The sequence below is a fragment of the Haemorhous mexicanus genome, chromosome 15 (genome assembly GCF_027477595.1).
Source record: "Haemorhous mexicanus isolate bHaeMex1 chromosome 15, bHaeMex1.pri, whole genome shotgun sequence".
In the NCBI taxonomy this organism is placed as follows: Eukaryota; Metazoa; Chordata; class Aves; order Passeriformes; family Fringillidae; genus Haemorhous; species Haemorhous mexicanus.
In genome coordinates, this window is record NC_082355.1 from 3,046,556 (window position 1) to 3,066,230 (window position 19,675).

At 50.7% G+C, this 19,675-nt stretch overlaps 1 protein-coding gene across 1 annotated transcript; it reads left to right on the forward strand.

Annotated features, from left to right (window-relative positions):
• Nucleotides 1–284: 284 nt before the first annotated feature.
• On the forward strand, nt 285–6,144 carry MSX2 (msh homeobox 2). The gene is made up of 2 exons (XM_059860171.1): nt 285–735; nt 4,145–6,144. The coding sequence occupies exons 1-2, from the start codon at nt 375–377 to the stop codon at nt 4,567–4,569; spliced, it is 786 nt and encodes a 261-aa protein (XP_059716154.1). The 5' UTR covers nt 285–374; the 3' UTR covers nt 4,570–6,144.
• The last annotated feature ends 13,531 nt before the right edge of the window (nt 6,145–19,675 follow it).

The following is a 19,675-nucleotide window of genomic DNA, read 5'->3' on the forward strand; positions in this document are numbered from 1 at the left end:
CAGCCTTAATTACCGCGGCGGGTTTTTTATTTTTTTTCCCCTGGCTTTGCTGTGATTACAGCCCTGCACGGCTCCTCGGCGGGCCGCCCGTGTCATTAACCCCGTGTCATTAATTGGGACCGGCCGGGGGGGGGGGGGGCGGCCCGGGAACTCCCCGCGAGCGGCGCCGGCTGGGCCCGCCCCCCTCGGCGCGCTCAGCCAATGGCAGGGGGCCGTGCGCTACGTCACGCGGCACGGCGGGCGCTGATTGGGCGGCGGGGCGGCTCCCCCGCTCGGCCAAGGAGGACAGCGGCGGGGAGCCCCAGAGGGGGAAAAGGGGGGCGGCCGGGCCCGCTCGCCGCACTCGCCGGGCAGCGCCAGCTCCGCGCACCGCCATGGCTTCCCCGCACAAGGCCAAGGACGTCTTCTCCTCGGACGAGGAGGGCGCGGCGGCCGGCGCCGAGGAGCACCACAAAGTGAAGGTGTCGAGCCTGCCGTTCAGCGTGGAAGCGCTCATGTCCGACAAGAAGCCGCCCCCCAAGGAGCCGCCGCTGCCCGCGGCCGGCGGCAGCGCCGACGGGGCGGCCGTGGGCACCTCCAGGAACCTGCTGCTGGCGGGCCACGGCTCCCGGGACGCGCACAGCCCGCCCGGGGCGCTTACAAAAACCTTCGACACCGCCTCGGTCAAGTCGGAGAACTCGGAGGACGGCTCGTCCTGGATCCCTTCGGAGGCCGGGAGATATTCCCCGCCGCCAAGTGAGTGCTCCGGGGGCGGGCGGGATGCGCTGGAGCACGGAGATACGTACACGTAGATCCTGTGTTTTATATCCTATGTTCCCATCCAAGGGCTCGAGGCCCGGCTGGATGGGGCCCTGAGCAAGCTGGTCTAGGGGAAGGTGTCGCTGCCGATGGAAGGAGATGATTTTAAGATCCTTTCCAACCTAAAATATTCTGGGATTCCGCTATGCTTTTATAGGTATTCCTACGTGTGTCATATTCCCATACGTTACCTATATGTTACTTATTTATTATTATATATTGATATTATTATGTGTTTATAGAGTTAAATGTTTCTATACACCACTACACGGATGTGTATGAATACAGACCGCTTTCAAAGCCTTAGAAAGGTCAGAAACCACCAGGGACCAGCTCCTGTCCCGACTCGCGGCCCCCTGGCAGCCACTTCGTCCATTCCTGTTATCCCGTTGCGACAACAACTGCGATTTCTCCCGGCGCCTTTCTCCCACCCGCGGTGCGCTGCAATCTCTCGAACTCGGGAATTGTCCCTTCCAGCCTTGAGCTGGCTCCCGGCGCGGGGTCTGTCCCTCCATCCCTGACTCCGGAGCCTGTCCAAGTTCCCCGAACTGCTCCTGACCCCTTTGTCCCCCCCGATCCCCCCCGACGCCGTCCCCGCCTTAGGGACGCTCGGTGCGGAGGTGACAGGTCACAACCGAAACCCCCTGGCAGCCCGAGCCGCCTTTCGCTTTCGGGGCGATCCCTTATAAAATAAACAGGGGAAACATATTTGCTTTTTAGGAATTAAAAGCCCCCGAACATCCTTCAGAGAAGGGGAAGGAGCATCCCGGCCGTGCCAGGCTTCCTGCCTCGCGGTGGCTGCACACCTGCACGGGGTTTATCTGCTCTCCTCCGTGCATCCCAGACTTTCCTGATGGAAATTAAACACTTATTTATTTAAGTTAGAGACTTTACAGGCGTGAACTGTCCCACGGAATTTACTTCTCAATTTAATGTTGCGAGAGGAAAGTTCAATGTTGTTACAGCTTTCCTTAATTTTTTTTTTTTAACAATAATTTCGATTTGGCTTTCATCCACTTCCTTTCTTTTATGACAACCCCGAATTAATTTGATTTCTATCGTGCTGGGAGGGGGCAGGAGGAAGGCATTCCTTGTGTAGCTCTAGTTTTTAATTTTCATGTACCCTCCAATGTGCTGGAAAAAACACGGAAAAAAGAGTGTGCCCTTACTTGGATCCCTTCTCTAAATCTGCCCAAAACCCCAGACCTAGACACGGCCTAATAATCTCCCTCTATATTTTTCCCCCTTCGAAATTCCTCCTCTATCTCTTTAAAATTTGTTTGTTCTCGGGATCGGCAAAAGAGTTTTGTGTTGGACTCCGGTAGCTGGGATTTCCCGTGATTTCAGAGGGATTTGGGGAGAAAACTGAGGATCAGAGAGGGGAAGGTCCTTCGGCCTCGACCCTTTTCCTCATTTCCCAAAACCGCCTGTCCATGGAGAGTTTTGACATTAAAAACAGCCCCTCAATTTATTATTGTTAATATTAATATTACGGGTGGGATGAGCTGGGGGAAAAGCTGGAAAACTTCGAAAGTTGAGGAACACGGAGAAGGAACCCTCTCCAAATTAGGTTTCTTTTGTCCGATATTGGCCAGGAAAAGGAGGATAAAGAGAAAAAAAAAAAAAAACAGCGAAACAAATCAGTGAGAGGAAACAAATCGTGGGGGACTGGCATGGGATAAACGCAATTCCGGGTCCCTGCTGTTCCCAGAGCCCGGCAGCCCCTCGGGGGTGGCGAGGGCAGGAGCCTGGGAACGCCGGGCTGTGTTCTGGAGGGAATATTCCCGGGAATTCATGGAATATTTTCCGGATTTCATGGAATATTTCCCGGGATTTCATGGAATATTCCCGGGAATTCATGGAAAAGTGCCGTTCTGTTCCGTGCGCGGCCGGAGCCGGGGCGGGCAGGGCTCAGCCCAGTGCCGGGGAAGGCGCTGGGACAGGGAGCCACGGGCACCCCAAAACCCTGTCCCAGTCCTGGCAGGGCTTCACTGTGGGAAGAGAAAGGAGTTGGGTTTAAAACTAGGGTGGAAGAATGCGGGGAGGGCTGGGAGTCAGGGTCGGGTTGCTGTAGTGTGAATTTAGTGCAGTTTGAGAAGTGAATCAGCTGTCACGGTGAGCACCTGAATTATTAAAATGCCCTGGTAGGATCACAGGCCAGTATTTGAAAAGTTGTTTCCCAGAATAACTTTCAGTATTTCAGTATTTTGCATTCTATAGGAAGAGCAATAAGACAAGTTTAACTTTTTCTGCTGCGTTTTCTCCCTCCCCTTTCTGAACTTTAGAACAATTCCCTCGTGGGTTTTTTTAAATTATATGATACGTGCTTAAACAGCTTCTTAGTCTGGCTTATTTTAAAAAAGAAAAGAGAAACGCAAAATGAGTACAGAAAATCCAAAGTGCAAATCCTGACAAGCACTTGAAGCAGACACCACCACAATGTGAACCAAATTCAGCAGCCCGGGTGTCGCTCCTGTGTCCAGCCAGGGTGACTTGTCCTGTGCTCCGGGAGTGAGCAAATCCCAGCCAAATTACCGAGCTTTTGAAGTCAGCCGCCTGCTTTTTAGTTATTCTTTAGATTGCAAAACTATTAGTGAAGTGCTAAATTAATCTAAGGGCAAGTCAGCTCTCTGCCATCCCGGGAATATTGCCTAACCTGGCTGGGGTTTAAGGCAGCACAAAAGGTGGTGGATTTTCTGGCTTTTATTGGCTACAAAATGATGAAGTTTTGTCTGGGTTTTGGTTTATTTTTTAATTGGCAAAAGTTATAAAAGGTGAATATTGAATTAAAAGAGCGCTGCTTTCTTTCTTGAGCTTGTTGGGTTTTTATACTGGTTGATAATCAGAAAACACCCAATAAAAATCAGAACTAATAAACAGAGGAAAAACTTGATTTAGAAGGAAAAAATAGCAAGAAAATAAAAATCCAGTTAGCAGAACCACAAAAACTGTCAGACCTTCTTCAGCTGTCACTTGCTGGGCTTGGTGGGGAAATCCTGGAGCAGGGCTGGGCTCTCCTCTTGCCCCACTGTCCTTTTGGGAATCTCCTGCTTGTGTGGCATTTGTGCTTTCCTGGAGCTGTGCAGCAGCCCAGGCAGTTGGTTTGTGTGCTCTGGACCTCTGTGAAGTGACTCCCAAAGCGACCTGTGAATTCTCTGACCCTTTTGAAATCACTGAGACAAATTTCCCTTCCATCAGCTGAAGTGCTGTGAATTTAAGCTTGGGCAGGAAAAGATTTCCAGAGCCCCTTGGCAAAGGATGCCACGTTTGGAGGGGACCCTTGGGACACCCAGCAGAGCTCCGGGGTGTCCCTGCTGCTGTGCTAACCCCTCTCCCTTCCTTGCAGGACACCTGAGCCCCACTGCCTGCACCCTGAGGAAGCACAAGACCAACAGGAAGCCCCGAACCCCATTCACCACCTCCCAGCTGCTGGCTCTGGAGCGCAAGTTCCGCCAGAAGCAGTACCTGTCCATCGCCGAGAGAGCCGAGTTCTCCAGCTCCCTCAACCTCACAGAGACCCAGGTCAAAATCTGGTTCCAGAATCGGAGGGCCAAGGCCAAGAGACTGCAGGAGGCCGAGCTGGAGAAGCTCAAAATGGCAGCCAAGCCCATGTTGCCCTCGGGGTTCAGCCTCCCTTTCCCCATCAACTCCCCCATCCAGGCTGCCTCCCTGTACGGCACATCCTACCCTTTTCACAGACCTGTGCTTCCCATCCCGCCCGTTGGACTCTACGCCACTCCCGTTGGATACAGCATGTACCACTTATCCTAAGAAGATTCGACAGACAAAGCCTCAGACAGACAGACAGACAGACAGACTTCCTGGTGGATCCTGTCCAGCCCTGAGAAGGCAGAACCCCAACCAGTACTGGCCATTCCTTCTGCACGCTTCTATCTGGCATCCTGAGTTGTCTGGGAGTTTGCTACGGGTTGGGCGTCTCCTGAGAGTGCTCTGAGCACCCAGTCTGCTCCTCAAAGCAAAAAAAAAAAACACAAAAAAAGCATAAAAATCAACAAAAAAAATATTTGTGAGTAAATGTGTAGGGGTTTTATCCAGTGCGGGTAAAACTGGGTTAAAAAAGAGTGGGTGAAAAAGCAAATTTATTATACGGAGGCAGAAATTCCCTGACACCTTCCTGGCAGGGCCCAATGGGTTTAAAATAAGAGGAGTGAGTGCCCTCGAGCCTTGCTCTAAGTTACCATCACTTCACCTGGGGGCAGGGGGGAGGGAAATAAAAAGGTCTAATCGAAGTTTTGTTGTTTGGTTGTTTTTTTGAAGACAGCAGAGCCCGTAGCTAGAGACGTGTAAATAGAAACTGGAGCCGGTAGAGTCTCAGTGAAGTTCAGAGCCAGCAAATTCCTGCATTTCTGGGGGGAGGGCAAAGTTTTGCATCCCAAACCTCGGCGAGATGAGCAGCAGGGCCCCTAAATGTAGAGCCCAGCTTTGCCCAGCGTGGCTCCTGTAATGCCTTTCTGTGTATAAATAGCTTCAGCCTTTGTAAAGCACTGGCAGGGGAGGTGAAGAGCAAGGGAGGGTTCTTAGGCACGCTGGGTTTTATCTCTTCCTATTGGCATGCTTAGAAATTTTTGGCTGCAGCCAGGTAATCTTGGCTCTGCAGTGCTCTTGGAAAAGCTGGAGAGAGGGGAGAAAGACGTGGGTTGTTCCCATAAAGGATTGTTGAATCCTTCTGGGGGATGTTATGGGGTTTTTATTATTTGTATTTGCCACAGCTTGTGTTAAAGAGAAGAACCCTGTGAGTTTTCTTCCTTTCTGAGGATGCCAATAGAAGTGACTCGTGCTTTAAGCCCTTCTAAAGAGAGATCCGGGTGTCACAATCAGCCCCACGAGCAGGACAGAGGTGATAGAGACTGTGTGACCTGCCTGTCCCCGTGGGAGCTCTGGCAGCAGCTTCCCCAGGCTTCTCCTTGTAACTCTTGTATTATTTGTATTACTCTTGCTAAACTTTATGAGGAAGTTACTCCCAAGGCTGTGGAGCACTGAAGTCAGAGCTTCTCCCTGGATTTATTTTCTTAGCATGCTGTTGTGGAGCAAAGAAATGAAACAAAAAAAAAAAAAAAAAAAAAAAAAAGAGAAAAAATCAGAAAACAAAAATTGGGAAAAAAAAAAAGCCACGAGGTTTTGCTGGTTTTGGTTTGTTTTGACCCAGGCATTGATGCTGCCTGGGACCCACTATAGATGAACTTCCTCTCTCCCTTCCCCTCACCCCTGATCTCCCATTAGAGGAGAATCCCTTTGAAAGGGATGCCTTGTACAATTTTATATATTTTATGGAAGATTTATTATTTCTTATCTCTTATTTCGAATTAAATTAAAAAAGAAAAAACATGTTTAATCGCGTGTGGGTCTGTTAGTGTTTGGAGTCCTTTGAAAGGTGCCTTCTCTCCGTGTGTGTTTGGCACCGCTGGGTCAAGTTCAAAGGAATGTTTGGGTTGCCTTTATGATTATTTCCCCTTTCTCAATCTGATTTAAAGCCAAATTTGCAGCGCATGAAGGTGAATTGCAAGTCAACATTTCGGAGTCAAAAGCCAAAGCTTTTATGAGGTTTCCTTGTTTTTAACGACCTCTTTTAGGCGCCTCTGTTCTTTACAACGCCGTGCTCCGCTGATGTTTCCATCGCTCTCAGCTCGTGTGCCTTTCCCTGTCCTTGGGGCTCTCCCCTCGACTCCACCTCAGCTCTGTGCTTTAGGGGAGACAGGTCTCGACTCCCGAAGGATTTTGGGGGGAATTTGAGACAGGCAAAACCTGGCGGGGCCCTGCAGAGCTCCTGCTGCATTTCAGGGCACCAGGGAGCTGCGCTGTCCCACGGATTTGGGGCCAGGCTGGGAGAGCAATGCTGGACCACCCTCCCCTGGCGAGGGGCTCAGAGGAGCCGAGGGGATCCTTGGCCAATGTCACAGGAGGGCTGTTGGGGTTAGGAGGGGGTCCGGGGATAAACCAGGAGTGTTTGCCCCGTGCCCAGATATGTTTGCCCCCCAGCCCAGAAGTGTTTGCCTCCTGCCTAGGTGTGTTTGCCCCCTGCCCAGGTGTTTTTGCCCTCTAACCAGGTGTTTTTGCCCCCTGTCCAAGTGTCTTTGCCCCCAGCCCAGGTGTGTTTGCCCCTCTGGGGCTTCCCCCGGCTGCGCTCTCCCCGCTCCGGCCGTGCTGCTCCCGCAGGCACAGCGCTCCCGGCAGCGCCGCTGGAACTCCGGGAATTGTCCCGTCCCGCAGGCTCCCGGCCGCATCCCGGCTGCCTCAGCATCCCCCCGGAGGGCGATGGAGGGGTCGGGGGATGAGGCATTGCCCAGGCGGGCTGTGGGGAGGGGCTGCGGGCTTGCGGAGCGCGGGGACCCGCGGAGCTCGCCCTGCTCACCCCTCTCCCCACTCCCAGAAAAGCCCTGGGACCCCCCCCCCCCACTTTGTAAATGCAGGGAACGAAGCCGGGGGAGAGCCCAGTTTCCACGCAGGCTCTTCAAATTAGAATTTACCGCCGCATAAAAATGGGGGAAAAGCTGCTTCTTTCCCGGATTCCCTTTTCCCGAAGCATCACCCCCCAAAATCCAGGGCAAGGCGAAGTCCCCCCGGCCCTGCCCTTTCCCTGCCGCTTGTCCCCAGCGCTCCCTTAGCCGGGCTGGGCTATAAATAAACCAGCGGTGTTTTTGAACCTTCGGTATAAATCAGCTGTGTCAGGGATTACAGCTAAATCTTTTTGCTGGAAATTCTTTGAGCGCGGGAGCTTTGCGTGTGTTATGCTAGATCCCTAAATGGATACAGATTTATTGCGGCACACAAGAGTGTTGAAGGAAAAGCTTCCAAATCTCGGTTACAACCTCAGCTATGGGAAAGGCAGGAGGGATCCGTGACACCTTCTCGGAGCCTGCGGATGGCATGACAATTCACCCTGCGCCCATTATTAACTTGTTCCAATTAAAGCCTTCAGAAAGGCCGAGTTAATTGAGTATTATATTTTATTAGGAGGGAGGTGTCAAGCTTTACTCATGAGACTTCATCATCGTCCTAATGGGAGCTGCCCCGCAGGCAGATCTGTAACTGAATAAATTACAGCGAGGCAGGGAAATCAGAATGCTATCATTAAAAGCGATGCACTTACTGAAATTCCTCCCCCACTTTCGCAAGAGGCTGGGGAGGTGTGGCTTTAATTAGTTATTTTAATGCAAAGTTAAATTGTTCCCAAAGTATTTTCTGACACAAAGCAGATGCGATGATTAGAAGTTGAGTGAGACTGAAAGGAGTTGGCACATGTTCCAGGTACATCTATATATTTTAAATTCCCAATAGAAAGTGAAAAATAATTAGAGCAATAAATAATAAACATTAAAAACAACGCGATAAATTATCCCGATCCTTAAAATCCGGACTTGCTGAGCGGCGGCTCAGGCCAGCCGGGCACACCTTCAGTCACCGGCGATGGATTTGTTGACATAAACATTTGGGACTGGGCTTTTCTGCCTCGCTCCGGCCAGGGGTTCATTACCTAAAGCCACGGGCGCTCCGAGCCTGCATTTCATGTTGTCGCCTTGTCAAAGCCCGGAATTCCTGCGTTTTATGGCGAACGAGCAAAACTGGGCTGGCTGCAGCGGCGTGCCCGGGACAGCGGGGAATCCTCTCTGCTGCGGGCAGCCAGAGACCCCCCGAGCCACGGGGATGGGGGTGAGGATGGGAATGGGGATGAAGATGAGGATTGGGCCGGGGATGCTCCAGCCACCTGCCCCGCGGAGCCCACCCGGGGGCTCAGGTCCCCTCCAGGCCGGGCAGAGCCGGGCAGCGAGTGGAGCCCGCAGCAGCAGCAGCAGCAGCAGCAGCAGCAGCAGCAGCAGCAGCAGCAGCAGCAGCAGCAGCAGCAGCGTCCCGGCTCCCAGCCCTGTCCCGAGCCCTTGGTTCCATCGCCCCGGGGGTTCACACGCACCCCCAAATCTCTGGAGCGTGCTGCTGGATTCTGCACATCCCCACACCGTCCGTGCCTCTCGCACGAGCACCCCAATGTCCCGTTCACGCACACCTGGGGCTCGGCAGGATTTTGGGGTGAGTGCTGGACGTGCACTGCAGGAGGAGGAGAGCCCACGGAGGGGATGGATGAGGAAGAACGACCAGAAGGAGACAACCTCTGGGGCCCTGCGCCTTCGGAAGGGGCTCCAAGGCACGCACTCTGCCCTGGCTGCGCGCAAGGAGCCCGAGGGTCCGCGGGACAACCGCGGTGGATCCACTCCCACCCCTCTCGGGGCTGCTCTGGGAGACAAGCGAGCATTTTGCTTTCTCTAAAGTATACTTCCCCTCTCTAATTTAGTTTAGTATGCCCAGAAACTAATGGATGTCTTTATAAAAAAAAAAAAATCATTAAAAACACACACACACACAAAATTCTCCCCAAACAAATGACGCCCAGCATTCCGGCAGTGTGACCGTGTCCCTCCCGTTCCTACGCTCGCTGCCAGCCACGGAGAGTCCAAAATGCCTTTTCCGGGGGTCACTTTTGGAAGTTAACCTACTTTCGGCAGTGCCCACATTCCTGGCGTAGGAAGCCTCTCTGGCAAAATAAAAACAAAGAGGTTATTCCATTTTTTTTTCTTTTCCCTTTTTCCATTCCAGAGCAGAGGGGGCAGAAAAGCATGAGGGATCTCAGGGAAACTGCACAGCTCATCCCCGCGCTGCGAAACCCGGGAGGAGCCGCTCCACGGCTCACGCTCCTTTTCGCTGCCGCGGGGAAAGGCAGAGGGGAAATTTGGGGTCTTTTGTTGTTGATGCTGTTGAGCTTTTTTATTTGGGTTCGTGTTTGGCTCCCCGAGCCCCTCGCTGTGCGTTTCCCACCGTAATCCACGAGGCTTTTGGCGGGTGCTACCCGCAGCTCCCAACTGGTTGCACGCAAGGAATAAAAATCTTTCCATCCATTATATTTCAGTCTTTTAACACCCGAGCAATTCTGTCCCTGCTGTTTTAGTGGAAAGACCGGTCTATAAAGCTGCAAACTGCAGTATATTTTAAAATGCTACCATTTTTAAAGGGGATTGGAATAATTCTGCTTTGCTTGGGAAGAAAAAGGCTCGAGCAATGTATGCGCGATTAAGGTTTTACAACGCTGTTCAAGGAAATTAAAAACATTCTGTGATGTTCTTGCTGCAAAGGCAGGTCTCTTTTTTTTTTTTTTTTTTTTTGGCAAAATGTTTTGTATATGTATTTCTTAGATTGCTGTGTTTTGAATAAGCAAGAATCTCGTAAAGAGAAAAACCCCACGTTCCTTAAAAGTATGCGCTACCCGTTTTATTAAACTGATTATGCCAGCGTTCAACTCAAAAGTTTGTTTTAAGTAGGAATATTTTCCCAGACGTGTAATGGATTGCTTGAAAACAGAATTCTTTGCTTTTTAATGACCTGTAATGGCCAATTCATTTCGACTGCGCTTATCAAGGTGCTGTGTTAAATAACAAACCGGTTCTTGAAAACAAAAAAGTCATAATGAAAAATAAGCAGTCAGAATAGTCTCCCATCTCCGAGCCAAAAAAATGCAATAAAATTAATTTAAGACTGTCAAAACATCAAAGCTGAGAAAAGGAGCTGCTAAAATAATGTCTCTTGATAAGGAAATAATAAAAACACACCAAAAAATGTCTACTCAATAAACTCCACTGGATTTGGGGGTCTGTGCTATATTTTATTTGGTGATGAAAGCACTTTGATGTCACTGTATTCCAAACAATTATTATTATAATTTTAAACAACCTGGTGTTTTCCATTACTAACGGCTTACGCTTTGAAGTTACACCTCATAATTTCTTAAATTAAATAAATCATTTTAAGTTTGCACTGGGAGCCTTTTAATAGCAGAGAAAGGAATATCATTATCTTATTGAGAGGCAATTGCAGTGGCTCCAGTTTGGCTGTAGCTGGGGGCAAAGTGGTGCACTATAACAGACATACTTTATTAGCCTCCCATAACTCTTGAAAGAACATTTTTATATTTTCTTTGATTCCCCCCCTCCCCCTCTTGTTTTAAAGCTGTCCCAACCTTTAATTACTGCCTAATATGAAAAGCATTATTTTTTAATGCTGTGTAATTTACCAGAGGCAATAGGCCAAGTTAACAATTGTTTATTAGGGTTGCTGTTTCACACAGGGCAAAGAATGCTGTTCCAAACCCAACTTTTCATGGGTGGTTGCACTAATTAATACAGTGTCTGAGGCTCCTAGGGGGTTTTTAATATTAAAGCCTATGGGGCGGAACGGTTTTTAGAAGTCCAGCTCCTGCTGACGCTCCTCCTCCCCTCCCCGGTGATTTCTGGGGCTTTCAAGGCTGTTTTGATCCGAGGCAAAAGTCGGCAGCGGGAGGGGAGCGCCCTGGGAGCCGCCCCGGCCCCGCGGTGCCCGCCGGGGGTGGCACCCCCTGCCCCGAGCCCGGCCCGGGCCGCTTCCCCCAGGCTTCCCCCGGGCTTCCCCGGGCTTCCCGAGCTTCCCCCTGCCCTGGCTTTGATTCCTTTCCCCCTCCGCTGCCATTCAGGCTGAGGCGGGCGCTGCCGGAGCGGCGGCTCCGAGAGCACCGCGGGACCCCCGGGGCTGGCACGGCCGGGACTGGCACGGCCGGGACCCCCGGGGCTGGCACGGCCGGGATTGGCACGGCCGGGACCGGCACGGCCGGGACCACCGGGGCTGGCACGGCCGGACCCTCGGGGCTGGCACGGTGGGACTGGCACGGCCGGGACCCCCGAGGCTGGCACGGTCGGACCCTCGGGGCTGGCACGGCCGGATCCTCGGGGCTGGCACGGCCGGATCCTCGGGGCTGGCACGGCCGGATTCTCAGGGCTGACACAGCCGGGACCCCCGGGATTGGCGAGGCCGGGAATCTCGAGGCTGGCACGGTGGGACCCCCGGGACCGGCACGGCGGAGCTGGAGCGACCCCGCACCCCCTCGCCTGATCCAGACTCGGGCAGGAAAACGCCCCGGGGACCGGGGGATGTGTGCCAGGGGCATGTGTGCCACTGGGATGTGTCGCAAGGGCTTGTGTGCCAGGGGATGTGTGACCCGGCGGTGCCGCTCCCGAAAACTCCGCAGGGCTGATCCGTGAGCTCTTCCCGGAGCATCAGCGCTGAGCGGGACCTCGGGGCATCCCTGGCCCCCAGATCTCGCACTGGGCACGGGGCTGCCCCCGATGCTCGGGGACTCTGCCGTGGCTGTCCCCGCGCTGGTCCCGTCCCCTTCCCAGGGCAGCCACGGACATCCATCAGCTTGATGGATGGGGGTTACTCGCTCCTGTTCTCCCCGCCAGTTTATTTTCTTAAACTACCGGGCAAAAAGCGTAATGACGGAGCAGACAAACACCCTAACAAACAGACGACAGCTTTATGGATGGAGCCGCGCTCCGAGGGCTGAGCGCTGCTAAAATCCGAGCTCCGCCACCTTCAGCCATTCTCGCTCCAGCTCGGGTCACTTCAGCCGCTTAAAACACAAAAACAAAAACGAAAACAAAACAAAATTTAAAAAAATCCAGCCTCGGCTGAGTTTAGAGGAGGAGACACGTAGGGATTTATTTTATGGGCTGAGCAAGACTGTTCTCCCCGCTCCCTTCGCCGTTAGCTCAGCTCCTTTGCAAATCTAATCTGCTCGTCTCCTTTGCTATTTTTCATGTTGGACCCATGCGTTTCTCCTCTAAGCCTTTCTCCTTTTTGATGTAGCGAGTCAATTGAAGAATGTTGGTCTCGGTTATCAATCACCCAGCTGGGGCTTAAAGGGCTCGGGCTAATCAGATTTAATTGCTCATGTAGCGCCACTCCTGCCCTGGGCCACGACCGACTTGCTCAATTAAACCCCAAATACCTGCAATCAATAAATAAGGAATGACAACACGTTTAAGGGATTTATCCAGCAAAGGAATTGAGCTGGAAAGAGATTACAACAGAAAAAGGCCCTTTTATAATTAAACGTACACCTTTCATGGAGGGAAAAGCTATCTTTAAGGAAAGAAAAGAAAGGAAGAAGAAAGGAAGAAAAGATAAAAAAGAGATCTCGTTCCCTTTGCAAAGGAGTGATGCGGGCTCTGCCTTTCTCGAGGCCATTCCGATCACTTATTCTCTTATTTTTGGCCCAGGAAAATCCGGGATCTGCAGCACCCGCCCTGGATCCCCTCCCTCCCGGACGGGTCCCCTCTTTTCCCGTCCTTTCCCTCGGCTTTCCTCTCAAATCCGTGTTTGCTGTTGAAATCCCCAGGCTAACGGAGTGAGGCGTCACCGTTTCTGAACGAGGAAATGTTAGTCCCGATTTCATTAAAAAAAAAAAAAAAGGAAAAAAAAAAAAAAAAAAAAAAAAAAAAAAAAAAAAAAAAGGAGGGAGAAGATTTCCTTTTGCAGCTTCTTGTTCGGAACACGGTAGTAATTGGCCGAGATCAAATAACGCTGAACGAGCATAAATAATCGCTTTTGGCATATTTGCAACCCTTTTTTTTTTTTTTTTCAAGAACTTCTCTGTAAGTGGGAGATGAAAAAAGAGTTCGCAATTAATACCAAAATATGTTACTTTAGATCATACAGGGATGCTCTTTTCCATGATTTCTGCACCAGCAGCTGCTGCCCTCGATTGGGGTTTGGTTGTGGAGTGGGCCCTGCAGCAGATCTGCTGTCAGTGCTCATGGAAAGAGCGCCGAGGGAAAGGGGCACGGAGGGAGGAGGAGCTGGTGGCCAGCCTGGAGGGATCTGGGCCCGGAGCCCTTGCTCTGCACTCCTGCTGCACCCAGGGGATGTGCCAAAGATTTTGGGTTTTGGGGGCCCTTGGTGTCTCAGGGCTCTCTGCACTCCTGGGGGGAACCAACCCCACCGAGCTGGGCAGGAGCCCGGCAGGGCCCAGGGTGAGCTGGTGTTTCATCCCCCAGTCCCAGGAGCCCAGAGGTGGAGCTGGAGCCACTGCAGCACCCAACACAGCAGCTCTGGGCAGGATCTGAGCTGGGCCAGCAGCCCAGGGGGAATTGTCCACCTGAGGAATTCCTCTCCCTCTGCTTGTCTCATGCACTGGGAGCTCAACTCTGAGCTTTGCTGCAGTTGTACCTGTCTGCTGGCTCAACAAAACTCATCCCCTCCACTGGGAGCTGCTGGCAGGACACTGGGATCCACTGGGATCCACTGGGATCCAGCCTGTCCCTAATGCAGCAACAGTGCCACTCCAGAGCCACGTTTGGTGGCTGCTCTGTAAGACAATCTTGGTGGGAAGTGAAGGTAAAAATCTTCATAGAAGTCAAGGTGTTGATTAAAAAAACTCCTCAACTGCCAAGGGAGTATTTCTGTAAGGACTTGTGTTTGTTTGTTCCTTAGCTGGGTTTCCTAAGGAAGCCAGGATTATGTGATCAAACTGCTACAGCCTTTTGAACTCCTGGGCCAACTCCAATCAAAATTGACAAGGGGGCAGAGGTCTCAGAAATAATCAGGTTGCTGTGATTTTCCTGAAAATAGACTGCTGGATAGCAGAGAGACAGATCCTGTTAAATCCCTGCTAAGGCTGTAACCAGAGCTCAGCTCTTAGGAAACACCAGAGAAGCTCTATGGGAGTGAGCAGGACATCCCAAATATCTCAGCAGCTTTCACCTTGGCTCCCAGACCAGCAGCTCTGAGACACAAGGACCAAAAGTAACGTGGTTTGTGCTTGAGGAATTCTTATTGGGTGCATTTATCATCTTTGCCATTTTCTGGACCAGTCTGCCCTCTGACTTGGGGAGCAGCAGAGCATCAGAGGGGTGGATTTAGGCACTGGCAGAGTTTTTGGGGCAGTTCCCAGGCTGTGGGAGGGCATCACCCATGGCAGCAACAGCAAAAACACCTCTCAGGGTCTTTGGAGGAAGCCTGAGGCTGGGTCCAGGCCCAGGAGCTTGGGGGATGAGTGGTCCCTGAGTTTGTACAACAGAGCTTTGCCCTCATTGCTCTCTGAGATCTCTTTTTCTGAGTGGAAAGCCATGTTGTATTTTTAACAATTTGATCCAAATCCTCTCAAGTAGCCAGGAGAAGAGTAAAGAAAGTCCTCCAGATTCTTTGATGGGTCTCAAAGCAGGTCCTAGATATTTTTTTTTTAAGTAGCCAAATAGCTAAAGGAACAAATGAAACAGTTTTGTTTAAACTCTGAATCTTAAGCTGATAGCTTTGCCTGGGACTCTCAGTCCAGATCCATTAATTCCCATTTGTCACAACCACTATCCAGCTGGATGCTGCATGGCATCCTCACTTCTGAGGCTGGGATGTGCTGCCACCATTCCACGTTCAGGCAGAGGATGCCAGTGGGAAGGGGGATGGTACTGGGCAAACAGACCCTTCCCTGGGAACCATTTGGCTTCCTAATCCAGAGAGAATCATCCTCCACTGCTCCAAGAGCAATGAGGCCTTCCCTGGCAAGCCCAGTGTGCAATGAGACATTTCCTCCCTGCTGGTGCCAAGTCCAACTGGGCCAGTTTGGAATCAGCCACATTGCCAGCTCAGGGCTGTGTCAGAATCTGAGCTGTCATTTATTAAAATAAATGGGTTTGTTGTCATTGAAAAGGCTCCCAACACAAGAGATTTTGTGAGCTGGACAAAACTTAGGTCTTACAGTGCCCTGGGGAGAGAGAATTTTTTCATTCCACGTCATTGCACTGTTAACTCTGAAGCCTGAGGAAGGATTTCACCAGCCACAGGTGTTCAAGAGCTGAAGAATCTCATGGAATGGCACCTCCATTTAGCATCAGGCACAGCCAAATTTGGCATAAACAGAAGGAAAATTTAGGAAAAATAGAACAAGGGAAAACAAATCTGACTGGATTCCTTCCAGCTGCCTACATATACTCCAGTTATCCCTTCTGACTGATCCTTTTTTCCCCAGACTGGACCATTTTCCTTAGTTTAAGAATTTCTTCTCGTTGAGGTGAGTGAGGAAAGAGAAGGAGAAGGGGTGAAAAGAGGGAATGCCATGAAAATCTGTTGTAGGCAAGACTGAAACCATCCAAGAGCATTGCAAATGTAGAAAATGCATGGGAGGAGAGAGATGGAAGTGCCACATGGAGTGAGCCAAGGGCTGGCCCCACCAGGACCTGCAGAAATTGGAGTGGGAACAAGTTTGTGAAGGAGTAACAATGGCCAAAGGTCAAATTGCACAATGTGAAGGGGAGTCACCCCTGAATTTGAACATAAAAATTCCCCTCAGTTCCTGAACCAGCCAATTTATCCCTAATTTCTGTCCTCCAGGGCACACAGATGAGAAATCCTGAACAGATTACAGCAGTTTTGGTACATTCTAACATGGACTTCACACAGGTTTGTGTGTGATTGTCACTGTTAGGCTGGATGTGACATACACACACGTGATTAGGGGTTAAGAAGAAAAAAGCTTTTATTTTGCATGTGATAATAGGAAGCATTATCAACTCATTGCCCATTTCCCATAGCAACACACAGATGAGAAATGCTGAAGGTATTCCAGCACTTTTGGTCCATTGTAACGTGGACTTCCCACAGGTTTGTGTGTGATGAGGGAAGGCCCAGTCCTCCCTCTCAGTTTGACCCTAAAGTGGGAACAGTGAGAGCACAATACCTGCAGAGTGCTGGGTTTATGTGCCATGTCCTCTGACTGAGAGATTCTGCACGTTTTAGGAGAGAAGAAACCATCCATAAAGCTGTTTCCCAGCAGGATTTGGTCTGTCCAGAGCAGCCAGAACATAAAGAGCAGCTACTGGGAAGCACCACGTGCTGGTGTTGTCATAGAGGAAAAAACATCTGCTTAGAAATCCCAGTGCACTCTCTTGAAGGGGTGTAATTTAATTCTGGGAGCTGGCAGCATGTTCTCTGCTCTGCAGCAGGACAGATCCCTGGAATCAAGTCAGGAGGAATGAGGCTCCTGTGTTCCTCCAGGCTCTGGGGATCTCACTGCTCAGCAGCCTGCCTGAGGGACCAGAGGGTTCTTTCCCATCTTGGGAATAACAGCAAGGTGGATCCAAATTCCCAGGAGCTGCTCAAGCCCAGGACATAAAATCTTCTGCCCAGGGAGAGGCAGAAGCACTGGATTCATTTCCAGCCTGCTCCTGGTCTCACCCTGCCCTCCCCTGTGCCCTGGGAGTGCCCAGGCTGGGGGGATGGAGCTGCTGGGAGACGTTACAGCCTCCAGCCGCCTGCCCCGCCCAGCTCCCAAAATTTGGCTGGAAACAGGGAGTGGCTGTGCCTGAGCTGCTGCAGCTCACGGGCTGGCTCCTTGCTGCAGGCTGGGGAGAGCACCAAAAGTCAACTCAGCATTGCCTCCAGGAGGGAAAGCACCCAAGGGAGACTCCAGTTGTTCTTTGGAAGAGAACAGATCTGTGTGTGTGTGTGTGTGTGTGTGTGTGTGTACATTTGCTTTGCTCTTTGTCAACTGAAATACATGAACCTTGAGAAAGGCAAAGGGGTTTTCACTCCTCCAGGCCTTCAGCTGGTGCTGCTGAGCTTTTCTTTCTGCTGGCACAGGAGCATGGAGCCACTGGGGGCTGCTAAAATGGCACAGGATAGCAAACATTCCTGACGTGGAATTCTCTGGACTGGTGTCACTGTGCTTTATGGAAAAAAGACAGAAGAAATTCTAGAAATGACCAGTGGGTCTCTGATTTCTCTGTTATTTCTCAGAGAGCATCCTCCCACCCCAATCAGAGCTCTTCTGGACTAGACTTTAAGGCTTTATCAGCCAAGTGACAGAGATAGATGCAGCAGAAAGGAAAGAATATCTTCTTTTTCCAGAAGGCAGCTCAAGCACAAAAAGATTAAAGAGTTCAGCCCAGTCCCATGGAAATCTCTGGCAGAGTCCCACCAGCTCAGTCCTTGCTGGGCTGAACCTTTTGATGGCCAGGCAGACACTCAGGGCTCTCAGTGTGCAAGTTCCTCGTTCTACTGCACGTGAAGAAAACCTCATCTCTTTGCCCTCATGTACTTTCTGCAGACATTTAACAGCTGAAAAGCTGTTGGGAGCCCTCACATTAATTAGAGCTCGTTGCTTTTGCTGTAATATGCACCAGCACAACACCAAACCCTAATAATACAAACAAAAATCATTCTCTGGCATAAAAGATAATCCCTCTCTGGTGTCTGAGGAGAGCTATCAATTCAGGGGCTCAATCTGGTTCTGCCTGAAGTCAACAGCAAAGCTATTAATAATGGCAGGATCAAGTCAGTGCACTAATTTGCCAAATTCCCCATCATTAGTGTGAATTAATGAGATCCTACTGGAGCTGCCTGTTGGCTGTGGGTGAAACAGAACACGCCTGGCAGCACATCAGCAGCAGGGGGGAGGCTGGGGAGGAGCAGGAGTGCTTTGGGGGGAGGGAGATGAGCAAATGGAAGAGTCCTAATGCAGTCCAGATGGAAAAAATTGACCCTGACTTCACCAGGCAGGCAATGGCCATAGCCAAGCTGTTTCCTAGTGAGGAGGAAAACGAGAGAGGCTCAAGTAGCAGATGAGAAGTCAGCTCAGATAAAATAAGACAGCCATTCCCTTTGCCCCCCAAATGATCTTTTGCCCAAAACATGAAGAAAAATGTGTGTTTTCCTGCCCCTTCTCAAAGCTGTCCCGTGGTTTTCCTCCCCTTGCTTGCTTTAAAGCTCCCAGAGGCAGCAGTGCCAGTGCATGGAGTGGAAGGTTGTGCTCACTCTCACAGCCAGTCCCATCCAGAACTAAAATTATAACAAAAATCTCATGAAGAAAACAGCTCCGTGAGATTTACAGTGCCAAGAGGGTCATATAAAGTTTGGAAAAGCGTCCAAAGGGATGTCAAATGGAACTTAATTGAATTTGGCTGTCATCACTAAATAGGACACATCACTTTGAGCTTAATGGATCCTGCCAAGTCCAACAACAGATATTGTTGCTGTGTTCCTTGAGCTGGTGATGGGGGTTGAAGTGTCCATGAGTCACTGGGATTGCAGTTATTGCCTGAAAAGAATGTGCAGGGGGGAAAGGATGTTCTTGTCTGCCCCTGTGTCTGCTTTTGGTGCCATTGCACAGACAATGCCAGGCTAATGCTGCACTCTGGTCCTTTAATGGCAGCAGCCCCGGAGAAGCAACTGGGGAAATGAGAATATCTGCTTTTTAAAAATCTGTTTGATTTGTGGTGGCTGAAGAGGCAAATACAGACAGGGCCCTTTGTGGCAGCTGGGGAGCCTGAAATGAATGGCTCCAATGAAAGGCACAACAACAAACCTGGCTTGTTTCACTTGGTGGTGTGATGAGAGAGGTGCAGCAGCTTTGATAACACCCCTGCCCTGCTCAGAAGGGACTTGGGGAGCACCTCTGAGCTGGGTGCTCATTACAGACCAGTAAAACCCCAGGGGTTATTTTTGCAGCCTCTTTGGCCAGGAATTCTCTGTGCTTCAGGCTTTGGAGCAGAAATCCCCTCCTGAGCCAGGCCTTACCTCGAACCAGCTCCCAGCAGGGTGGGAGCTGTGGGGTGAACTCTGCAGCCCCCAAAGGCAGCTCAGCCCCCCCAGCAGCTCCCACTGGTGACTTCAGGGAGCCAAAGGGGAAACACTTTGGAATATTTCATGATGGCAAAATACCAATAAAAAATGGACTGTCAGAATCCACTCCTAACCAAATACTGACTGCCTGGGCTGTGCTCAGCAAGAGAAAATCTGCTTAAATGTGATCCAGACCCACCAAATCTTGAAATACTCAGTGAATTCCCTTGAAAGTACCAGGGACTGATCAGCCATGCCAAGGATAAGCAAACACACTCTTTTCCAGTTGTCCCACATTACAGAGCATTAATTATCCCATAGTCAAACAGTGGAGCAGGATGAGATACCTCATTGGGAATCTCACCCCTTACTTTAAGCATCTAATTTGTACATCTGTGCCTGTAGCCATCAGATGACCCTTGTTTGAATTGTTAGTCAAAATAAAACATGG